Genomic DNA, 24,232 nt, shown 5'->3' with positions numbered 1-24,232 from the left:
AACCCGTAGAAATGTGGAGATAAAATAATGAACGAAAAATCTGAATGAGCAAGAAGAATGTTCCATACATTTCCATTGCTTTATTATTTGCACAATGAATGACAAGTAACACTCTCTTTCCGTCGGTATTCATATCCAGAAAGCTTATCATCACATAGTTTTGAAGGTTCGAAAATGTTCAAAGATAAAATCCATTTTCTATAAATAAGCATTAAGAATAATTATCAATTTAAATTTGTTTGTACTAGGTTGAAATTGATTACTGAACATCTGTGTATTTTAAGTTTTAGATTTGAGCAACTGACTAAAAGTAAAAGAACATGATGCAAAGCAAAATAAGCATGGACAATACCTTGTGGGAACGTCACTCAGCAAAGGTTAGAAACTTAAGCGTCATAAGAAAGGAAGAAGAAACCAACCATGCAGACTTATTAGTAATTTTCATGTTGTTGCTAATGATAATACGCGAAATGGAAAGGTCGATTCAATCAGTGTTTACAGAACTCAAAAATGAAATTTCGAAAGAGAGCTTGAGAAACGTAATGTGCTCTATTAAGTACAAAGTTGTGCCATCTAAGGCAACCATTGTCAAAATGAATACGTTACGAAATAATGACGCTAATTTTGGTTTATGGAAATGGACTATTCGGGCAATAGAAAAACAGAACGGATTCAAAACCATCTTACTTGAGGAATTGTCTAAAAACGTTCATGGGTATAATAACTTTCAGCCTAAACCAACATTGATATTTGCATATCCTACTTCAATAAGAACCTATGTTGAAGATATCATTAGGACACCAAATGCTTCGCAAGTAGATCTTATGAGACATGAGTGGGCACGTTACTAGACATACAGCACATTTCCAAAGACATCCAAAGTTCAACCAATCATACTATCTAGGGCCGGGTTCTACTACACGGGCAACCAGGACGAAACTACTTGTTTCTCATGCGAGCTCAAGTACAAAAACTGGCAATCCGAGGACTCGCCATGGGAAAAGCATCGGCAGATGTCTCCCGACTGTGCCTTTCTGAAAGGATCCGACGGAAGAAATGTAGCGATTGAAAGGGACGAGGAAGACACAGAACGACATCAACAAAACGGTGTTGAGAGTGTGCACGTAGAGAACGGAGTCAGTGAAGGCGCACATGAATCCTTTCTTTCATCACATTATCGGTATGCATCGCTAGACAACCATACAGAGGGAACAATGAGAAACTCGAGAGAAGCACATACAAATGAACAACACGAGGGAGTATCAAGCAATGTTGCGAGTTCAATCGATATTAGTAAGGACCGTGTTAAACATCCGCACTATGCAACATTGTCCAACAGACTGGCATCCTTCACAGGTTGGCTGGGTCTCACTAATCTTCAGCCTCGTGACTTAGCATCTGCAGGGTTCTATTATATGGGTGAGTTGAAATCCTCTTGTAATCGGTGCTATGTTGGTTTCATATCACAACAATATCATGTTGACACAAAGGACATATAAATTAAAGGGTTCATTTGTATTTCCAATGAAAGAAATATCAAACACAGCTGTCGGGCATAAATATATTGGCATCAAACAACGAATATCATGTTGAATAAACACATGTAAATGTCTACAAACGTCTTATATTGGGATATATTTCATTTTATGATAATGAATGTTCTGTTATCCGAATGGAACATTTGATATTTATAAGAGTATATTGGTTGGACGTGGAACGCTTAACTTTATGGTAATTAATTTCTAATGGAAAGGCTGTCAATACATTATTATCGTCCTATTGCAAATAAAACACCAGACGAATCTTCTATTTGTTGTTTATGTCATTTCGTTTCTATTTTGTAGGGACGGGTGACTGTGTGCGATGTTTCTTTTGTGGAGGTGGGTTGAGAAGTTGGCAAAATGGAGACGACCCGTATGCTGAGCATGCGCGATGGTATCCTGATTGTGATTATATCCGTATTTATCGAGGTGATGAAGACGTACATCAACGCTCAAGAGACACCAACAGTTCACCAGAAACTAGCGGCGACCAGACAGTTGGAGGTGCTCCAGTTACTTCGCAAAAGGTATGCGACAAATCCTCTTGTATAAGTGGTCATTATCCAGTCTTTAATAATAGATTTTATGAACACTTTTTGCTCTTTTCAACTTTGTAGCTTACTTTAATTTTGCAATGTGTACATTGGTAACACACACACACACACACACACACATATGTGTGTATATATATATATATATATATATATATATATATATATATATATATATATATATATATATATATATATATATATATATATATATATATATATATATATCACATTGGATATGATTGCATAAATTTAAAAAAATTCCTATATTGTAGGAATTGGGGCAAAATTCATTGAAGACAACCGCAGCTCAAAGCATTATAGCGATGGGATACAGTATTCAAAAGGTAACACAGGCGTTGGAGACTTTTGCGATGCATCAAGGTAAATGAAACATGCAAACATGTTTATGGTTTCGAAAAGTCTCCACAATAAATTACTGTTAGAACAAGTATTAATCAAATAGAAGCATACAGCATAATAAACGTCATTGATCGATACTACGTTTTCAACTATTTCCCTTGGTGGACTAACTGTATTGTGTAATGTTGATTGTCCATGTAAGGTTATTTTTTTCAGGCTTAATGTAAATGTAGTAATCACATGCAATTCAAGTAAATCGGAACGCGGACTATGCTAAGCATTATTAGTTTCAGCAATATTTCCACAAATTTTGAATTGTATTTCCATAATTTGAAATTCTTTTGCCAGGATGCAGAGATTTTACAGCAGAGCAATTACTGGAGATAATTCTTGATACAGAGGAAATCCAAAGCAACAATAGCGATGCAAACCCATCGGGTAACCAAAATATCAATGATTCCTTTCAAAGACAAGTTGACGTGTCATCATCATCAGACCTTAATTCTGCCAGTAATATAACTGAGTCATCCAATGTCGGATTAGAGAGACAAAATTCCTCTGATGGAACTGCAAGTAGTAGTAAGTTTTGATTCTTTTTCTTGGGATAAATATCATTAGATAACTCATCATGTTCAAGAGTTAATGTTTGTAAGTTTCAATTATCTTTCGAGATGAACGTGTTGCCTTACTAATGAGATCCACTTAAAACGTATTAGCCGTGGCTGAATGGAAAATTTGACTATGGCATTTATTATTGTCCTGACTTAGTATTATGCAAATCACTGAGACAAATCACTTAGCAAAATAATAAAGTCTTTGAGTAGTTCTAAGTCTACGAAATTGCATCATAAATGGTCTATGATAAATGTTCATCAGGCTGGAAAAGTAATCACACTGCTACTCCCTGCAAACATATTATTTAATTCGTTTGATAAATATTATAAATAATAGTCACTCATGTATATATAATTCTTCACCATCTGGCACGGAATTATCTCTTTTCAGACTGTTCTTTTGTATAATGATACCAAACAAGAGAGCAAAGCGAAAGTTCATTTTTGTGTTTACATACTTAAGTTATTATGATATTTATTTTCGATGTTGAAAAATATTTGTGACACATTTTTCAGATGACTTTGATTCCATCTTAGAAGAAAACCGTGAACTAAAGGAGCAGATGACCTGTAAGATCTGTATGGATGCTGAGGCATGCATAGTGTTCCTCCCATGCAGTCACATGATGACCTGCCCCCAGTGCGCCCCGGCTTTCCGCAAGTGCCCTATCTGTAGAGCGTTAGTTCATGGGACCGTACGAGCATTTAAGTCATAGACGATGTAAAATAATAGGAATGACTTAGATAAAACCGTCAGATGCAAAGGGAAATAGACATTTAGACCAGTCACTGGTTAGTAACGTAAAATGGTGGTAATGGAATCTACACATTCTTCATATCCACGGGGAAATGTCATTCGATGTATATGTGCAATACGTAACGTAAAGTCATCGATGAGAGTACCTCTAGATGCCTCTATATCTGATGTATGTTCCCTTTAACGTCATCAAGAAAGTCATTGTCAAAATATAATATAATCATCCTAAAAAAATACAATACAGCCCGAATCTTTAACCATTTAGTTCTGATCATTAATTAGCCATATTTTGTGGCAGGCGCCTGAGCAACCATGATGTTCACCATAGTGAATAACGCATTAAGTTCAAATTCTTTTCGTTGAAAGTAGTCCCCTCCCCGAGATAATACTATCGATTACCTCACATTACTACTATTAAAATTTGCCGAGGCAGCTCACAATTTGGCCGAAAACAAATCCAGTTCTGAACACTTTTAACGGAGTCGAAATGAAAATTAGTATATTAGTATAAGCTGTAAAACATACCTTTACGCACAAATCTTTATATATGCTTAATATAATGTGCTTGAATTTAAACCTTGTGTACCTGCAAAGACAGGAATTAACTTTGAATAACATTATTTGTTCAGTTTAGACGGTTTAGGTCTAAGAGTGGTGGAGATTTAAGAGCTTAAGCGAATAGGTAAAAAAGTCATACTGTTGCTCAGCAGTTAAATACCCCCCCCCATATATATATATATATATATATATATATATATATATATATATATATATATATATATATATATATATATATATATATATATATATATATATATATATATATATATATATATATATGACTGTCACATACGTGTATAACGTGAATCAAGTAGAATTATTAGATCTATTTTGAGACGGTGACCTCATCATCTGGAGCTAACTGGATACAAAAGATGTATGTCCTTCCAAATCTGTCAACTACTTACAAATGAATCCAGTAGTATTTACATGGTGGTCAGATATATGTGAACGTGTGTGTTTGTGTTGCATTTGGGGAATAATAAATAGAGTGACTTATTTACCATGTGTATACATACAAACCATTGTAAACACTTTTGTCTGATGTATATGTAATTTTTTTAACTGTAATATTTATATATTTATCTTGTTTATTAACCTTCTCTTCTTAATTTAATTCTCGGTTATTATATAATATTTTTGCAAAGAAATGATCTATACACACGGTTATGTATATCTGTACTTTTGTAATATTTGTTCATGGCTGTAAATTGTGCTCATTATCTATAGCATAGTTCTGTATACGGGAATATGTTCTATTTTAAGATATTGAGTGCCAGTAGATTGCGTAGGATATAAAAATAACTGTGGTCAAGCTCATAATACCAAATATGTTTACAAAGTTTGCGGTCATTTCCCTTTGGATAGGTCGGTCAGGTGTGTTCTTATAAGATTTAAGCTATTTCCCATTGGACGAGTTAGGTTAGTCGAGTTCTTGTACGATGTGGGATATTTGCAAATTTCATTTAGTTAGTAGGAGCAAATGCGTTTTCACTCCTCAATCTTGTATATAAGTGCATGGAACTGGACAATTATTTCATTATTATTTCCTATGTTCTTGTGGTAACATCAGGCTGCAAGCAATAATGTTTGAAAAGGAAACTGAATATTTATTAGAGAATTTTTTTTTTTTTTTTAACCAAGCAAAATTAACTGGAGTTCACGTGTATGCCTGTGTCGGAACCAGATAATACTTTCCGTATATGCATTTACTAAACAAAAGTGAACAGTGTCACCAAAACGGACTCATTTCCAATACCAAGAATTGATGACTGCATTGATAACATTAAAAATGCAAAATATGTCACCAAGTTGGACCAGTTAAAAGGGTTCTGGCAGATTCCACTTACAAACACAGGAAAAGAAATTTCGGCCATTGAAACTCCAGATTAACTATACCAATATTTAAAATAAAATTTCATGAAAACGTCTTCCTCAGCATTCCAGCGTTTAATAAACATTATAACATGTGGTATAAATGAATGCGATGCGTATATCGAGGACATCGTTATATACAGTGGCACTTGGAGAGTGTACCTGGAAACTATCCGGGAATATTTTGCTCGACTGAGCGAGGCAAATTTAACAATTAATTTAAGTAATTTTTTAAAATATATTTTGGGAAATGGTCAAGTTAAACCCGTAGAAGTTAATTTTAAAACTATCCCTGAATCCTCAGTGCCTATCAGTAAAACGGAACTGATGCGACGTTTGGGTATGGCTGGATATTATCGGAAATGTTGCTCAAATTTTTCTATAATTGCTGAGCCCTTTACCACCAATTTGTTGAGTAAGAAAACAGTTTTATTTTTCTGACAAATATCAGGAGGTGTTAGATAAATTAAAGGCCATACTAAAAACTGCACCAGTTCTTTTAGCTCCAGGTGTCAACCAATCATTTAAAATGCCTGTTGATGTAAATGATGTAGGGTTTGATGTCGTATTAATTAAAGAAAACCAAAATGGCGTAGGTCATCTAATGTGCTATTTCCCTAAAATATAAATAAACACCAAAGCAATTATTCCACTATCCAGGAGTGCTTTGCGTTAATTTTGGCTTTACAGCACTTTGAAATGTATATTCATTAAGCCCCTTCTCTGATTCAGTGATTACAACCCCCCTTACTTTCATCACCAAAATGAAATATACGAACCAAAGACTGCTGAGTTGGAGTTTAAAGTTGCAAGAATACAATATTGACCCTAGGCACATCAAAGGAAAAGAAAACTTAATTTCAAATGCACTTTCACGTGTATAGAAGTTCTATATTGCTTTATTTTTATATATTTCTTTTATCATTCGTAAGACACCTTCCTGTGTAATTTTATTGTTTTTATCATATGTGTGTTTGGTTGATACGGAAAAAGATTTATTAAATATGTCTTTCTTTTCTTTATGAGGAGGGTGTTATGCATAGCTATACTTTTGTAATGTTTTATTCATGGCTGTAAATTATACTGATTATCTATAGCTAAATTGTGCATACGGTATAGGTTCTGTTTTAAGATATTAAGTGTATATAGATTGCATTCGATTTATAAATAACTGTAGTCAAATTGGGTTCTTTTACGACGCGGAATGTTTGCAAAATGTCACGTAGCTTGTGCATAAGTACATAGAGCTGGACAAGTATTACGTTCTAATTTCATTCTAATTTCATATGTTCCTGTTGTAACATTAAGTCCTTATATTGTCCTTATATATTATTTATTGAGGAAAAATATTTGTTTTGACTGTTCAGTGGAAATGTAAGATGTAATGTAAAATGTAATCTTTGGAATGTAATATTATTTTAGAACTATTGAGAATTATTGAAATGAGTTCTTAATAATGCCATTTTGACAATGCCACGATTCTTGGCGGACCAGAACATTTCCGGTTTTGAAATTAACATTTCATTCTTTTGAACGTTAATATAATTTTTTCAGGATTATTTTAGATTCACTTCATAATACTGTAAGTTCCTCTCAGATTTTCATTTATAGCTTTGATAATTAAATTATTTGTTAAGATGTACAAAACATGCTGGTTTTGCTTCTTTCTATTACTTAGTTTATGACCATAGAGTCGTGACGAATCCCATAGAAAGAAATCAGCACTAGGTGAATTCCATTACGTTGTCAGCATTGTCGACACGAGCACTCTATCTGATTCATGCCACTCGTTGACACTGCATCTGCAATATGGGCATTCATTCCCAGCTGTTTCCTTTCTCTTTTTTATTTCCATTTTACAAATGTGTAGCTTTTTTAAAAAATCATTGCATAACGCTGCTTGTTTTACAATCGTTCCTCCTTTGAACATTATTTCATTTACCTCTGAGAGCTCTGTTAGATTTCCAGGATTATGTTATTTCCTTTGTTATATTATGTTTGTTTCATGGCCATCCATTCTGAAGCAGTTATTTTAACTTGTCCATGTTCTTATCACCTATTGTTGCTTGTTTTATTTCTTGGAGCTGAACCTGTGCCATTTGTTACGTCTAGGGGCTTAAACGTAAGTAACAAAACCAGTCACTACTCAAACAAGCATTCAAGTTTTCCAAAATATAAATTTATTGCCTTTTGATATAAAATATGAAGAACAAACATAGTGAAAAAATTAAGACCCATTGCAGTGTATGACTTCCTAGAAGATAATCCGAATAATCCTAAATTGTACTATCAAATTCACTAATCCGGAATCTGTCCAAAGAATGAAGGTAATAATGAAACCACAGTTCTATATCCAAAAGTTACTAGTCCACGTTAAATTCCAGTGACCGTAGAATATCACGAAAGGTTCTGGGATGTTTCAGACAATTCCCACAAAACTAGTTAAATGTTCTAGTCCTTGAATAATTTCACATTATCCAATAAGTATCGACTGTTTAAATTAAAGATTGTCCACTCTGCTAGATCCGACGAGCGTATAATAAAGAAATCGACATTTCTTCTCAACGACCCATATACAACTTTGTAGAATGATAACTCAGTGGTTTAATCGTCTTATATAGGCTCCATCTGCGTATGAAATGATCACAATCTGAATCACTCAAAACAATCTAGAACATTTTAAATTCTTTTATTTTACAATTTATCTTTTGAAGTCAATAGTGTTTTTATTAATTCAACCAATCAGAAACTATGGCATGCATGTTATCTCTTCATGACAAACTTAATTCTATATTTACGTGATGTTGATATGACCTGCATTCTTTATTTGGTGGCTTACCTTGATCGAATTGTTGATTTGACCCTGGCAATCAGCCTTGGCATATGAATGAGATTATACATGTAGAGTACGTTTACTTTATTATAGTGCTAGCCAGACGCTGAGTTAAAGAATTATAATATAAATGCCGTAAACCCAAATGACTAAAAACAACTATATTATAGTTTAAAAGGTTATACAGATATCCGCAACACACTGTAATATTTGACAATATCATATGAACATAGCATGATATTTAATCGTCCATGTTTTCATCTGTCTGCTTGTCAAAACACTCTAGACAACATATACGCCCCAATTAACTTATTGACAATTGACTCTATAGGTTTAAGGTCAGATTCATCTGGAATTTGCCTTGATTCAACCATGCAGTCTAAATAGTACAGCAAACACTTCTTGCTCTTTTCGTGCTATTCTGATTTCCACTTCCGTTATGGATATTGATGCAAACGCTACAGGTCTGTACAACTGCATTAGAGCAGAATATTGGTTTTGAAGTGTTCACCGGTCTCTTCAAGTCAGAGGCGTTTAAGTGAGAATTTGTTAAACTTGTTTGAACAAATATGTTATTTGCTGTGTCCCAAAGAATCTCTGTGCCACTTTAAAGAGGCACTCTGATTGCCTCTGTCACTTCCGACATGTTTGAAATCTACGTATTAGTGTAATCGAGAGTACCGAGCAATCTCTACCCCCGATTTGCCTGTAGGAGATGGGATCTGTGATTGCCTTAACATGGGTTTCGCTGTATACCACTTTATGAGAATGCATTTCACACATGGCAAACCCATAACAAGTCCAAATTGAGATTTCCCAATGTTAAGTGTTAGCTTGATTAACATTTCCCAATGTTAAGAATCATCTTGATATTTTTGGCAGCGTTTCACTGACAATCTCAGTCTTTGATTTTGATATTCCTGAGAACTTCACCATACAAGCATGTCATCAGTATATATATCATCTCAAGTATGATCTTTGAAGTGTTGCTAAATTCTGTTTTGGGAGACCTCTTTTGCTGATTTGATCTATAGGGTAGAGATGAACGTGCCTCGATTCATAAAGAGTAATTTGCTCATTGCCAATCGATAATGCTCACGCTTTATGGCTTCGTTGTCGTTTCTTAGAGTAAAATATATGCACAAATATTCATTTTTGGGGTTTTCAGCAACTAACATTGAATTTACCAAATCATTTGGCTTCTAAGCTTTACTAATGACACATTTATCTGCCATGTCTGCTACAGTTGTTTTAACTTATAAAATTATGCCAGAAGACCAATTTATACAGCAATCACTGTAATTAGGCAACATTCGTTCAAGGTTAATATGATATCGTTAATAAAACAAAACATATCACAAAAATAGCAGTACAAATTCACCTTCAATGCAAATTGTATATAAAATAGTTAAATAGAAAGTAGCTAACACAGTGATTGCTGTACAAACCTTATTTTATATTGTCTAGTACAGAGTGCAAATAACGGCACAGGTGGTATAGATTTGGTCTTAAACCTGGTTTAATATAATTGAATAATTAACGGTGTTGTTATTTATTAGTTCACGACTATTTGTTTTTACTTAAAAACTCGCACACAAACAACCCCATTAAACTGAAATAATTAGCACTAGGAAATAGACATAATGTCAAATTTCATCAGATAGAATACAGTGTCATTAACATTTATAGTGACACAAAATTTTACTCCACCCTTTATTAACATAAATACCAGTAACACTATAATCTATCAAACTGGTCCAAGGTCATGATCGTAATAGCCGAATACACTGTACCTTGGTATGTCATTGCGGCCAACACTGGTCTTTAAGTCTAATTGCATGTACGTAAATAGACAATACATATAAAAGTTATATGCACTGGTCATTTATTGTCTTGTGGACAAATTAAAACACATAATGCCAATAGTTATAATAACAGATAATAAGTGCTCTTCAAGCCAAGTTTGGAATAGTAAAAACCAGCATGCCAACAGTATTTCTCATGAGCAAGACTGCTTTTCTTTTATCTTTTATATAAAATAGTTTTCGTATCTGGATCACAGTTAAATTTATTCTTGATTTACTTTATGTGGAAACACGCTTTTATAAAATAATGGAATGTAAGAGCTTTTCTGTGAAATACGAACAGTTTCGCATAATAGAATGCTTCTCCAGAAATACTGCACGTTGGCATTTTCTTCAAATATATTTAATGTAAAGTAAGTTCAATCGGTGGTTGGTAAGTGCAAAGTTGTAAATGCAGGTATTTCACCTCCTACAAATGGTACTCATTCGTAAAGAAAATGTTAAATACTGATATATTTCGTCATTGTATAATGTTATATTATTGTTCATGCGTAGGACGAAGTATGTCATTTGAATAAAGCATTTGACCCATGAAAGAAATCTCTTGCCCAAAATGTTTTAAATGAATGCGAATCGAAGTAACACATATAAGTTAAGTATTATAATATTTCCCTCACAATAACCACCAATCGGTTGCAGATAAATCATCGAAAGGACGGCGGAGCAAATGATATTTTCAGTTATGTATTACAAACAAGCAGAGAAAATGCTAATAGAATTCGTGATTTTGGTTGTTATTAAGGTAACATATCAATACTAGAGGTTCTACAGTACAATCGTGAATGTATTCATTCAAACTTGAGTATTTTTAAAGTTTTGTATTATTTGCTTTCGTGTCCTTGTTATATAAAATACAGCAAGCGCATTACTAATTGTTCCTGTGGAGATTATCTTTTATATTTTGTCGCTACGTTGCTATTGTTGCTATAGTTGATCTTTTGCCGAGTTTTGTATGGATTGGTAGGGATTAATTTTAGATAGCCTCTGTCAACTACTGTTACAATGAATTAATATAGTTGTTTTTCATTGTCACATTAACAGTGTATGATTCATTATCGCTGGACACAGCTGAAAGATTTATATACTTTAGATACTCTTGTAGACTGGTCATGTAAAAACATTTTGACAGTGTTATTTTCCTTATTAGTTACTGATGTAAATGATAAACTGACAAGATTAGGTTGTTGTTGTTGTTGTTGTAGGGTTTAACGCCATTTTTCAGCACACGATAGGCTATACATGACGGCCAGTATTAATGGTGGAGGAAGAACCCGGGAAAACCCCAGAAAGAACCACCGACCCACGAGAAGCTACTGGCAAGCTTTCTCACATACCCACATTGGCTTAATCCGAGACTCGAACCCACACAGACAGAGGTGAGATGGCAGTGATCCGTAACGGACAGCGCTTTAGACCACTTGGCCATCTCGGGGCCCCCTGACACGATTAGGTACACGAGTTCCCGTCAAATTTATAGTCAACGGTGTTGTCGCATTGGCAACTAAACATCCCACGTTAATATTCGTCTAATCCTTCGTGCACTATTTTGTGGAAGTGTTATTTTTGTCTAATGATACATAATATATCTTTTCAATGATTGCATCTTCATTAATATTGAACAAGGAAATCGTTACACTGCAAATTTACAAAAGGGTAACATCATTCAGATCTTAAAACGTGACTGTTCCATTGTATTGATTAACAAAATGACACCATTGTTTAAAACGATCGCTTTATTGAATGGGAACAAATCTCTGAGGAATGACCATGTACTTATCCAGACGACGTTGAATGATATACTGGATAGAAGATTGGAATCAAAACTGTTTTCATAATCAAAGAACAGGAACAAAACTTTCTCTACTATATTTTCTACAATTCACGGGACAGTCACTGACGAACTAAGCAAAACCCTCGTGGTTTTTGTTATACTTCTATAAAATATGTTAACTCTTTGAAAGAACAAAATAAAATATATAAAATATAAAATATGTTAACTCTTTGAAAGAACAAAATATAATTAAATACTTCAGTATGGGAACTTTTATCCGTCAACATTGTGTGTAGTCGCGACAAGTTGAGCAGGAATTTAGGTAATTTGCTCAGGGTGAAGCTAAATCAGTTTTAAAAATTTGAATACCTTTTACTTCCTAACAGCTCATTATTAATGGTTCAAAAAGGACCAAGTTCGTACATTTTAAAGAACAATCAAATCATGCAAATCGACATTTTCTTTTCATTGGGTCGAAAAAATGCGCACGTACCTCGTTATTTCCGTACGATTGAAATCTAATTCAATTTAGTGAAATATTCTTTTATTGTTTTCTAAATATTTTTTCTAAACATAAACAAACATTTTTTATTCAATGATGGAACATGGTGTTAATTTGAATCAATATTGTTGTTAATTTATTCCCGGTTTTGTTATCTACTGACAATTCAGTATAGCTATTTTCATTAATTCTTTAAGCTTGATGAAAGAGAAATAAGAATATGGTTTTCATCAGATTCTAAATTTGATATACGGAGTCAAGTTTAACGCTGATTACTTGAAACTTGGATGTATAGCTTGATTGAAAAAGGAAACATTATATAAAAATCGAAACATTCTCAGAAGGGCACGCTTTTTTCCATTTACGGTAAGCATCGAAAAAGGATTTCATGGGTTGATGAACTGATTCACCTCTGTAACTGAGCAGAAAAAAATCCAGATAGATTGATAATAAGGGTTTTTTTTCCTTTAAGTGAAAAAGTGTGTTACTATTACACTAATGATCAACAAGTTTTTTTAAAAAATTTGGCATAAATGTACAAACCTATCGGTTATAAGGATTATAATGCATATGACTCCGATTTCCTATTAATTTCTTATGATGAGACTTGTGTTACGTATACCTATATTATATGTTGAACTTTTGTCCATGATTGTAGATTGTCCGTTTTGTGAACATTTTACATAGTGGGGTTGTATATAAGGTTATTTCCACCAGAATTATTCATTCCTATCTTAACATCTATCTTGTGGAATCAGTCTTTTAGCTGTGGTCAGTTCTAATTTGAGAGAATTTATTTATTTAAATTATTCATAGGAATTACAACGTGCTCATTGACGTTTCGGACTAAATCACTGTTTTGCGATTAATGTGAATGTGAAAAAAGGATTTCATCGGTTGACGGACTGAATCATCTCTGTAACAGTTTAGAAAAAATCCAAATAGACTGGTACTAAAATAATTTTCTTTGAGTGCAAAAGCATCCTTGTATATTATACTACATTAATGATCAACATTTTCCTCAAGGTCTCATGACGGAAGTGGTAACAGCAAATCATATGGTTTAATCGTAAATTTGTTCAAATAACAACTATGTAATTCTCAGCTCTTACTTATTATGCTCTGCGATGTATTCATTCATTCCCCTCCAGACAGACCCTTCAGTAAGTTGGAGAATTGATATAATAAATATGTTAGGATATAGGGATTCTGATGCACTTGGCTCAAATTTCCTATTCATTTCTTAAGACGAGGCTAGAATGAATTTTTGTTATCTTGTCGTCTGATTTGGTGGTTAAATATTATCCATTTTTTCTCACGCCAATGTTTAACCCTTCATGCGGTTCGGAAAGGTCTTCGCGTTGTCTTGCTAAATAAATCAGTGATTGTCTTTTATTCCATCCGTTCGTTTTGTAATTGAAAGTTCGATTTTCAAAATAAATCTAATTCCTTTTTAGAGTCAACCTTACAGATCACTGGTGTTATATTTTTTCATGTGCTCAATTTGATTATTATATATGTAGCTAAAACATTTGGAAATGGATGGATGGATTATTGTTTAACCAGAGAGAGAGAGAGAGAGAGAGAGAATTCATATATATCCCTGAAAGACTAAACAAACACGTTATTGTGTCGGACAGTGTCTTAAATATACAATGCACTTGCGCAGTTTTGATTTGAATTATGATTTATTTTGGCGTTACTACAAACAGTACTCGATGTATTTATTTGTTATAACTGTTTTTTCTTGTTGTTGATTATTTACAGACATATATAAGGATTTCCGTTTTTGTATGTATATATAAATATAAATGCATCCAAGTATACACACATTTTTCTCGCTCTTTTTAGCTTTATCCAAGCACATAATAAACTTTTGATCTCAGCAAGTGCAAGCTAATGAATAAGGAATAATTATTCCCTCCATTCAACGAAATGTAACATGTAGAATCCATGAGAAAAGATGTATTATATCGTGGCGTCATCAGCTCATTCGCACGTTGAAAAAAACTTCGATAGTTTGCCAAGCAACATCATGATTATGGTCCATTGTTTACAGTAAAACCTCTTTCACACGTAGGCTGACAAGAAAGACCTTTAGCCTTTCAGTGATGTATTCAAAAGGGCTTGTAAGCTAAGAATTACACTGACAAGAAAATATTGTGACTAGAAAATTGCTTAACCGGAAATGTTTGTTTTTCATGTGTTAGTAACGTTGCTGGTGGTTAAAAGAGACGGATTTATGTTTTAAATTTAGTTGAATTATGATTATCTCAACGTCTGTGCGTTGATTTAGGACGACCCATATTTCTGGTCACAAATACCAACATTCACTCAATATATTTTTGTCGGATGCGTAAAAGGTCAGTTAACATATTCAAACCAAAATATATAACATATTAACTGATGTCAGCCTTAGAAACCTTATATGAAATCTTTCCGTTACTTTTCATTCCATGAGTGACGTACTATATTGTCAAGTATTAGGTTCGTATTCCCAGTGAAGTTTAAAATGTCTCAGCCACACATCCGAGTTACTTTCCTGGAAAAGTGTATTATATTTTCAGACAAGATAATATTCGTGGTATAAAAATGGAGTTGCAAGCCTCTTAATGACGGAATAGGGTATCAGTTCATATTCAAATTGACTTTGGAATGTCAGAGAATCTAATATAGCCTGCACAAGCCTAGCCTAATAAGTATGAACGCTAGGGAACAAAATACCACAATATTGGGAAGAACATATCAGAATCATAAGATAGGACATCAATAATCAGAGTTTACTTTGATTTTGTTTTATCTTTTACATGCTTATGGCTGAACTATGATGTAAACTCTTACGTCTGTAACGCACACACAGTCACTCCTACCATCTGGTTAAGTGTAATTGTGAAGTTGGATGTACTTATTTTTCTCCGATTCGTGTATCTACTGAGTCACGTGATTGCTGTTGCTGCTAGAGTTGGAACATTATATAAGTTGAGACCTAGCAGACGATAATTTCTTACCTTGTACCACTTCGAATCATCGGAATGTCCGAGAATCATGTCCTTGAAAATCAAATAACTGCATACCCTTGACCACCTGAAAGATCACGTCATTCCAATAAGCGCTTACTATACACCATACAAAATCTAACTGATCACATACGTAAGATTTCCTGAAACTGATTATGCAGAGACAAGCGCTTGCCTTGTCCACAAATATGACCAGTGAAACCAACCGAAGTTTCACTAGAGGAGTAGTTAAGAATATTAAAGGGAAGAACCGGATGTTATAATCCAAACTTTCGTTCACATCACGATCTATACAAAATTCATGCCGTCCAATATCCTGGCGAATACCCATAATGTTTTTAGGATTAAACATATTTGTATCATGGTTTAATTTTCCTGTTAGACTATGGAATATTTGGGTTCTATATTTATCACATGACTCACTTTACTACACCATAGAACGTAAATTCCTTAGACAGGTATGAATCGATTGATACAATCATTCACTGACCACGTGACTTATGATTAGTTCTCACATACCCGTCCATCCTATAATACCTCTGGTATTCCACTCACGGCTATAGTCTAACTATAACCTACATGATGCGTATTACGATAAGTAATACGGCATGTCACCAGATTGTACCAAAATGGGTTAAAATCATACAAAATAAAATTAACCATTAATTAAAGGGTACGATGCCCATCTGATGCATGGCTCCATCAATAAGCTATTGATGAATATGACAAATAATTTCACTAATAATATAATATGACAAATAATCACACGTATGCACACGAAGGTCATCTAACTTGTGAAATTCTGTCACTCATATTTTATACCTATATCACCTATTTTCATACTTGCAAAATTTCTTTTCATGCTTGCGCTCGTCCTGCATGTCTGATTGGCTATTTCTACTCAATTATTGGTTACTTTAAAACAAAGGAAGAGGTAGATATCAGATAAGTTCATGCACATATGTAAAATTGGCACACAATAACTTGACAACGTCGGGAACGATGTCTCCATGTGCACTGTGTTAAATGTATTTTGACATGCAAATTAGTTTTACATATTTGTTGTACAATGCATTATGACCGTTGTGGAAACTAGCATCATTAAAGAATATATCAAGCTAATAGTAAATTATAGTACATGACTGCTGCTTGTGCTCTGTAAGGACGAGACAGGAAAGGGTCATAGAAATTAAACTTCCGAACATTATTGTACATATGCATTGTAAAACGTTTACCAAGTAATCATGCAATGTTATTAAGGAGGATTAATCAGGCATATTAGGAATCGGAATTTTTATGTATATTTGATTTAATTTATATTTGATTTAATTTAATTGTTTGTAAGTTTTAAAATCTTTTTATTTTTAATTTCATTACATGTCAAAGTAATGTAATTTTGTTTGCTAGGAATTTGATATTTTTCAGAAATTAGTTTGACCTTACTGTTAGTTGTAAATACCGAACTTTGTATCTTATGCTGACCTAGTTCCTGACCTTGATTGAGAATCAAGTAAACAACTTCTTTTTTTTAAATCCATTCTTAATGTGTAAATGATAATAGTGAAATCGAGTCTGACTGGGACTACGTGCCTTTAGACGTAAATACTTCTACGCTGTTCTCGAAATTCTGGAGAGTTGACCCTCATCCGGGAATTTGTTTTGCGTCTCTAGTTACTGTATAACCTTTGTCTATAGAGGAACTAGTCAGTCGGGCTTTTAAACACTGGAACGTAAAGGTGTTTCTTTTGTTGTGACAGTTTGGAGTTATATTTTCATTTTTCTTCAAATTTTTTGGATTCTAAAAGATTAATTCTTTTTTCTGGAAATATTTGAGTGCTCGTACAGGATTCTGGGACAAAGACATTTTTTAAAAAATTTTATTCGGGAAATTCAAACACCGGAATATTATTGTCTGTTGAATAACAAAGAACTGTAGACGCTACAGCACCATACTGACTACAGAATACGTCATCGCCTTCCATTTTAGATTTTTCGTCGGGACTAGAACTTGAATTCATTAGAACATTTCATTACTAGGACTTCTAAAATTTAATTCGTGGATTATTCTTGGATTATTTTTGGGTTTGATTCTTAAAACTATAAGTTCTTATGATTTCATTTTTACAGTGTTTTTCCAGAGAAATAAAGTATTTGCTATTTCAAAGCTTGTTTTCAATTTTTCTTTTGCTACTGTTTATTAGAGCCTAAACACGTAACATAAGAGAATATATATATGTGTATAAAATTGAGAGAGAGAGAGAGAGAGAGAGAGAGAGAGAGAGAGAAGGGGTTTAAGGAGGGGAGAGGGAGGAAGAGAGGTGATTAAACGCATATATCACCGTACCTTTTTATAGTTCACATTTCAAGCAAGTAAGGTGAAGTATAAAATTTACATAGAAAATTATGCATTCAATGACATCATACAAATCTTCATGCTATAAATGTAGTTATCTCAATCAGAACATTCAGATTCGAAATATTTGATAAATATATCACTTGAGAAGAATACTAGTTGAATAATAATAATAATAATAATAATAATAATAATAATAATAATGAAAGAAATAACGGTACATAAATTGGGTATATTTGCATTTATTGTGGAAAATGTTTTTGCATATCTAAAAAAGTTTTAATGTCACATTTGTCAGGAATAATGATAGATTCATGGCATTTACGGACACGATAAACACAAATCTTTGACTTTATTTTAAGCAGCAGCGTATTCTAATATTAGAGACGTGGTGCTTATACCGATATGAAACATATGGTAAAACTTGTAGGCGGTTATGGCGGAATAGGAAGATACTGATAGTTAACGAATCAATACTAATCGGGATTTACCGACAGGTCACAAATAGTTCCGACAGTTCCAGGTAAATATTGCCGATACATATCCGTGTTCATACCTATTTATTTACAACGACTTGGTAATACAGGGCAGGACTCAGCAAAGCGTTTCAAATGGTTATGAATATGAAAAGTCAGCATAATTGAGTGTTCGTGACAAAAGAGTTCAATAAATAGCACTCAACCGCAATAGATCGTACCTGACCGTAAAGTAGCACATGGCCCTGCTTGTTTTTATACAACTGGTTTGAGATACCTTACTTGCAATAACTGTTGCATGTTATGGTATGTAAAAATTAATTGCATTTTATGTACTATATACTTATATTGGTTATTGGAATTATTAAAATGATTCATGCTTAGAGAAAATGTGGGGCTTGGACATTCTTATTTTATATTCAAATAATGTTTTATTTCTTTACATTTTATATCGTAAACATCAGCCTGGCTAGACTCATTAAGGCTCTTTTGAAGAAAACCCGCAGGGCGTGGAAGGGGTGGGTGGGTGCTGGAGCGCAGTAACACGATATAAATAGTGAGGTGCAAAATACTCAAAAAGACCTGTTCACAAAAGGTTTAAACGTCGCTCATATATGTATCTATTTGTGGATTATGCTAGCTTATATCCCGATACCCTTGCAGCTGCTTATGAAGTAATTTTTAAAAAAAATAATTCGTCTTAATTCTTGCCATTACTTGTAACACAATTTTCATGCATTTGCTGCTATTTTTCTCTCTACAATATTCCTTTACTGCCGTATAAAGTCTTGACTCTTGTTATTATTATTATTATTATTATTATTATAGGTAAGTTTGCAAAATAATACCATTTCCGAGGACACATAGGGAAGGTACAGTAAGGCAAGAGCAGAGGGATATACAGAGTCTATGCCCAGTGTAAAACCCACGTCTTTGCAATGCCATGTTGAAGACGTTCTGATGTCATTGGAAATTGAAGACAAAGGCAAGCTCATGAAAAATGAGTGGGCCAGGTATATAAACTTTGGAACATTCCCGCGAACGTCCCCTGTCCACCCAATTAGATTATCGAAATCCGGGTTTTATTATACAGGCCAGGGTGATGAAACTGTCTGTTTCTCCTGTGGATTTAGGAACAAGAACTGGAAAGTGGGAGAGTTCCCATCTGAGATTCACTCTAGATTCTCTCCGAATTGTAAATTTTTAAATGGAACTGGAGACGGTAATTTTCCAATATTAAATTAAAACACTTATCTTAATGGTTCCTGCATAGATGTATATCAAAACTCTGATCCAAGTATAATACAGTCCCCTGCAAGCGAGAGTAGTAGAATGAATCAAAAGCAATTCGGACCACCACATACAAAGACGAACCACCAATTATTGACAGCATGCCATGCTGATGCGCAGCCATCGTCTGTAAATGCAAAAGACAGACCGGAGGAAGCAGCGAACAACATCAACGGGCTTGCAGAAGGACAGAACACGAGAAGTAAAACGCTAAATAAAATCCAGAATATTGTTAGCAGAGATTCAGGATTCTCTACAATTCCAAATAAAACTCTGACAGCTGATCCTGGAAATATTGAACTGCAAATATCTAAACTTGAACCTACTAAGCAAAAGATTATAAACCAAAATAGCGATAATCTTGGAACAGATCTTGAAAATCCAAAGCATCCACACTACTCTATCCTGTCATGCCGCCTGGAATCTTTCAGAGGATGGCCATCACTATCAACACAGAAACCATCTGATTTGGCAGCTGCTGGTTTATATTATGTTGGTAAGTCATATTTGCTGTGTTTTCTATGCCTCTTTGGAGTTCTAATCGCTTTATATGTGGATGTAGATGTCCCTTCTTACACTAATACGAATAGGTTTCATTTTACGTAAAACTACACGATCATGCATTGGATTGAGGGCGATGTGATTTTTAAAAGGTTTCATGAATTTCGATAAAGATAATTTTATTTGAAAATATTGTTACGATTCATAACTTGAAAAAGCAAAATATATTTATAATATGGAAAACGACCCAATATTAAATTGCAGTTTTCTTCGGTAATGCCGTAGGATGTATGTCGTACGTCAAATATAACAGACGAAGTAGAATAATTGCTATTGACTTTCTTGATCGTCGTGATTATTATCATTAATCTAAGACCAACTTACTAATGCAGAGTCTTCCTTTTAAGGTGTTGGAGATTGTGTTCGATGTTTCTTCTGTGGGGGTGGATTGAGAAGCTGGGAGGAGGGAGATGACCCTTGGGAAGAGCATGCACGGTGGTACCCAGACTGTAGTTTTCTTAAAACGTGCAAAGGAGAGGGTTTTGTTTTGCATCAGCTGGTGGGAGTAAATCTGAGATCTGAAGAGACGTTGAAAAGTGAACGGCATGACAACGGTACATTGGAAATGAGATCTGGAGATGAAATATGCAATAAGTCATTTAAATCTAAAGTCGAGGAGGTCGCCATTGGAAATCCCATGAATTCGCCTGCAGTGCAAAGCGTATTATTCATGGGTTACAGTCTTGGGATGGTCAAACAAGCCATGCAGATACTTGAATCCAGAGAAGGTAACTTAATCACCTTGATGTTTAAAAATATCGAGAGAAATATTGGGTCACTGAACTTCTACGACAAATACAAGACCTCACTTTAGAGCATGGTAAAGAAATATATCACCTAATACATTAATCAGCATCCTTGATGTAATAAACTATAGTATAACAAAGAGTGTAAAGCTTTCGCCAAAATTCCATTTTGTACAATAGTGTAATCAGTTACAAACGAATATTTTCTTCAAGCCAATCAAAACAAAAACTGACAGACTGTCTGACCACACAATTATTTCAAGAATCGGAATTGTCCAGTTTGATGCAGTTCTGGATAAATCGTTCCGAATGAAACTTGTATACACTCATCTTTTTAATAACTTTAAATAGATAATATTTTGTTCAATTTAAGGGCATTCCACAATTTCGGCGAATGATTTGCTGGAGATAATATTTCAAACAGAAGAATCAGAATCAACAAAACAACAGGGAAAAGAAATATATCCTACCGATGATATGAAATTAACTCTCGAAGAAATGAACGGAAAAGAGGGCAACATGAATGCAAGCAAGGAACAGAAGAACAATAATTTTCCACCTCAAGACAACGGCCATTCTAAAAATGAGGACATGAGTAATGATTCCTCAAAAGACAAATTATCTTCTAAAGAATTGGAATCTCTGTTGGAGCAAAATCAAGATCTCAAAGACCAGACGACGTGCAAAATTTGCATGGACAGAGAGGCTTGTATTGTGTTCCTACCGTGTGGTCACATGATGACCTGTCCCCAATGTTCCCCTGCCCTCAGAAAATGCCCTATATGTAGAGAGTTGATAAAGGGCACTGTAAGGGCGTACGCTTCGTAAATAGTGAAATTCTTAGCATTTACATTTGTTCCTTGCCATTTAGGTAAGCACATTATTTTCTTAATCATATATTTGGCTGGTATTTATGAAACTGACTTTATTTAAAGGCTTTAGCTGACAGAATGCATGTTGAAGTCAAAGAATTATAAATTGTCAAAGTTTTCTTGGCTGGGAGAATTATCCATTTTTATATGAAGAAGAAACAAATCATAACATTAGACCTTCACCTTTTTAAAACTAGTTTATGAATTTGGGTGCTGTCGACTTTTTCTCTTCGTTTTCTTCCTCTCCTAGAATGCACGTGCCAATCAATAGCCGTGAATGCAATAATTTACATTAGTTTTATGTTCTGCTATTTAGAATTATTAATCATACATTGACATACATATTTCACTTTTGAAGAAACTTATATTTTAATTTGTAATGAATATCTGTATTTATAATTTTTATATTGGACGCGTTACGTCTTTTTTTTACATCGATCTTTACTGTATCTTTACAACAACCACTAGGTGCAATATAACTTTTTATTGTGATAACTATTATTACGTTTGGCATTATTTTCGTTCGTAAAGTATTGAGGTTGTGTTAATTACTGTTGTGATATATTTTATTATAATTATATACACGATCTTCATATAGTATCAGACTTGTTCAAGTGTTATTATTATTATTATTATTATTATTATTATTATTATTATTATTATAACCTTGCATTTACTATGGATGGATGTTTAGTTGCAAAATTGACTAACATGCAGATTTTATTCCAGGAAGTTAGTAAAAAATATTTCGTTTTATGTTAAAGCTTAAAATTTAAGATGTGAAAGCCCTAAGTTGAATACATTTATACACAGCTAGCAACTGAAGACTGAACAAAGTTGTCCAAACTACTTAATTTCACATTTTACTCTATTTGTAAACATTTCTATCACGAGATCTCGATCAGAATGAGACTTTGTAGATAACCATAACGTGAGAAGTTTGATATGACATACTGTTTGAAACTGGTTGCTAAATCCTACCTGACTTTGATATCAGACTCTGTGATATCCTAGTGCAGTTACAAGTGATGATTTTCTCCAAAGATACACTGTATATAAAAGGATGACCCGAATGTTTTGTGATACTGACTCAGACACGACTTAGTTTCACGTTGTATCATTTTTATAAAAAGAACATTGACACATCTTTTAAAGGAAGACAGTTGTAATTGATACTGAAGCAGATAAAATATAAGATAATTATCATATACTCTAAATTCGTTTAAATTTTGTATTAGGTTTTGCAAAAACGCTAATTAACATGTTTAAAGCTAATATTATTCATCATGCTGCAGATATAAGCGTATGTATAACATTCAGACCATGGTCGCATTTATTGGAAATTATTATTTTCTTTGATACTTGTTGTTTTTAATAGAGTTTAAATATTTTTGCAATAAAATTTATTACAACAGCCTAATGTTTTTCTCTCTGTCAGAAGGTAGTATTTTTGTAGCTAACCTGGTTTTCTGCATGAACTGACAATACAATTATATTTACAAAATATAAAATGTCAAATATATAAGCATCAGCCTTTATCCAGATTATTGAATTATCGCCTACTCGAAAACATTTTATTTAGACAGGTATAAGAGACTTTTTAGAACTCAACAAAAAAACTTCCGAATATATGAATGAATAAAATATGCAATGGTATACATTCGTTTTCGACTTGATTTAAAGATGAAAACGATACAATTTTAAGGCCATTTTATAGACCTATTAATTTTCTTTCCTTCCACAAATTGAAAACATACAATATGCTTGAAAATTCGTCTGCAGATGAATATGAGATGTTTCGTTTTCATAGGATTAATTAACCTTGCACGGTATATTGCCATAAGCAAGCAAGCAAACAAGCAATCAAACAACAACGGATAACACCTAAATGTCGCGTAAAATACACTTCTGAAAAAATATAGATATCAGGTTCAACATGACATAATCGTTTTTCGCTAAACTGGTTAAAGGTCACCGGCCAGACTCCAACATCTTTTTTTAACATCAGATTTGCATTACATGATTAAGAGTAGTCATACTGGCACAAATATAATTTTAAAAAATTATCAGGTGTAAAGAAGAAATAATTATTTAATTACTCGAAATAGAAGCATACAACGCTGTTACTTTTCCTTAGCTACGATTTCCCACCTATAGAGGATGCCAACCGGAAATGACGTACATT

At 33.6% G+C, this 24,232-nt stretch overlaps 1 protein-coding gene across 1 annotated transcript; it reads left to right on the top strand.

Moving 5' to 3' along the window:
- Positions 1-23,454, top strand: LOC149773681 (uncharacterized). The gene is made up of 8 exons (XM_089946253.1): positions 1-1,419; positions 1,845-2,068; positions 2,368-2,476; positions 2,804-3,034; positions 3,586-3,783; positions 19,852-20,364; positions 20,777-21,157; positions 21,549-23,454. The coding sequence occupies exons 1-8, from the start codon at positions 1,014-1,016 to the stop codon at positions 22,001-22,003; spliced, it is 2,517 nt and encodes an 838-aa protein (XP_089802379.1). The 5' UTR covers positions 1-1,013; the 3' UTR covers positions 22,004-23,454.
- Positions 23,455-24,232: the final 778 nt, after the last annotated feature.

The sequence above is a fragment of the Sinohyriopsis cumingii genome, unplaced genomic scaffold, assembly GCF_028554795.1.
Source record: "Sinohyriopsis cumingii isolate HCF-2022 unplaced genomic scaffold, ASM2855479v2 utg000622l, whole genome shotgun sequence".
Classification (NCBI taxonomy): domain Eukaryota; kingdom Metazoa; phylum Mollusca; class Bivalvia; order Unionida; family Unionidae; genus Sinohyriopsis; species Sinohyriopsis cumingii.
This window is presented reverse-complemented; position numbering and strand designations above follow the sequence as displayed.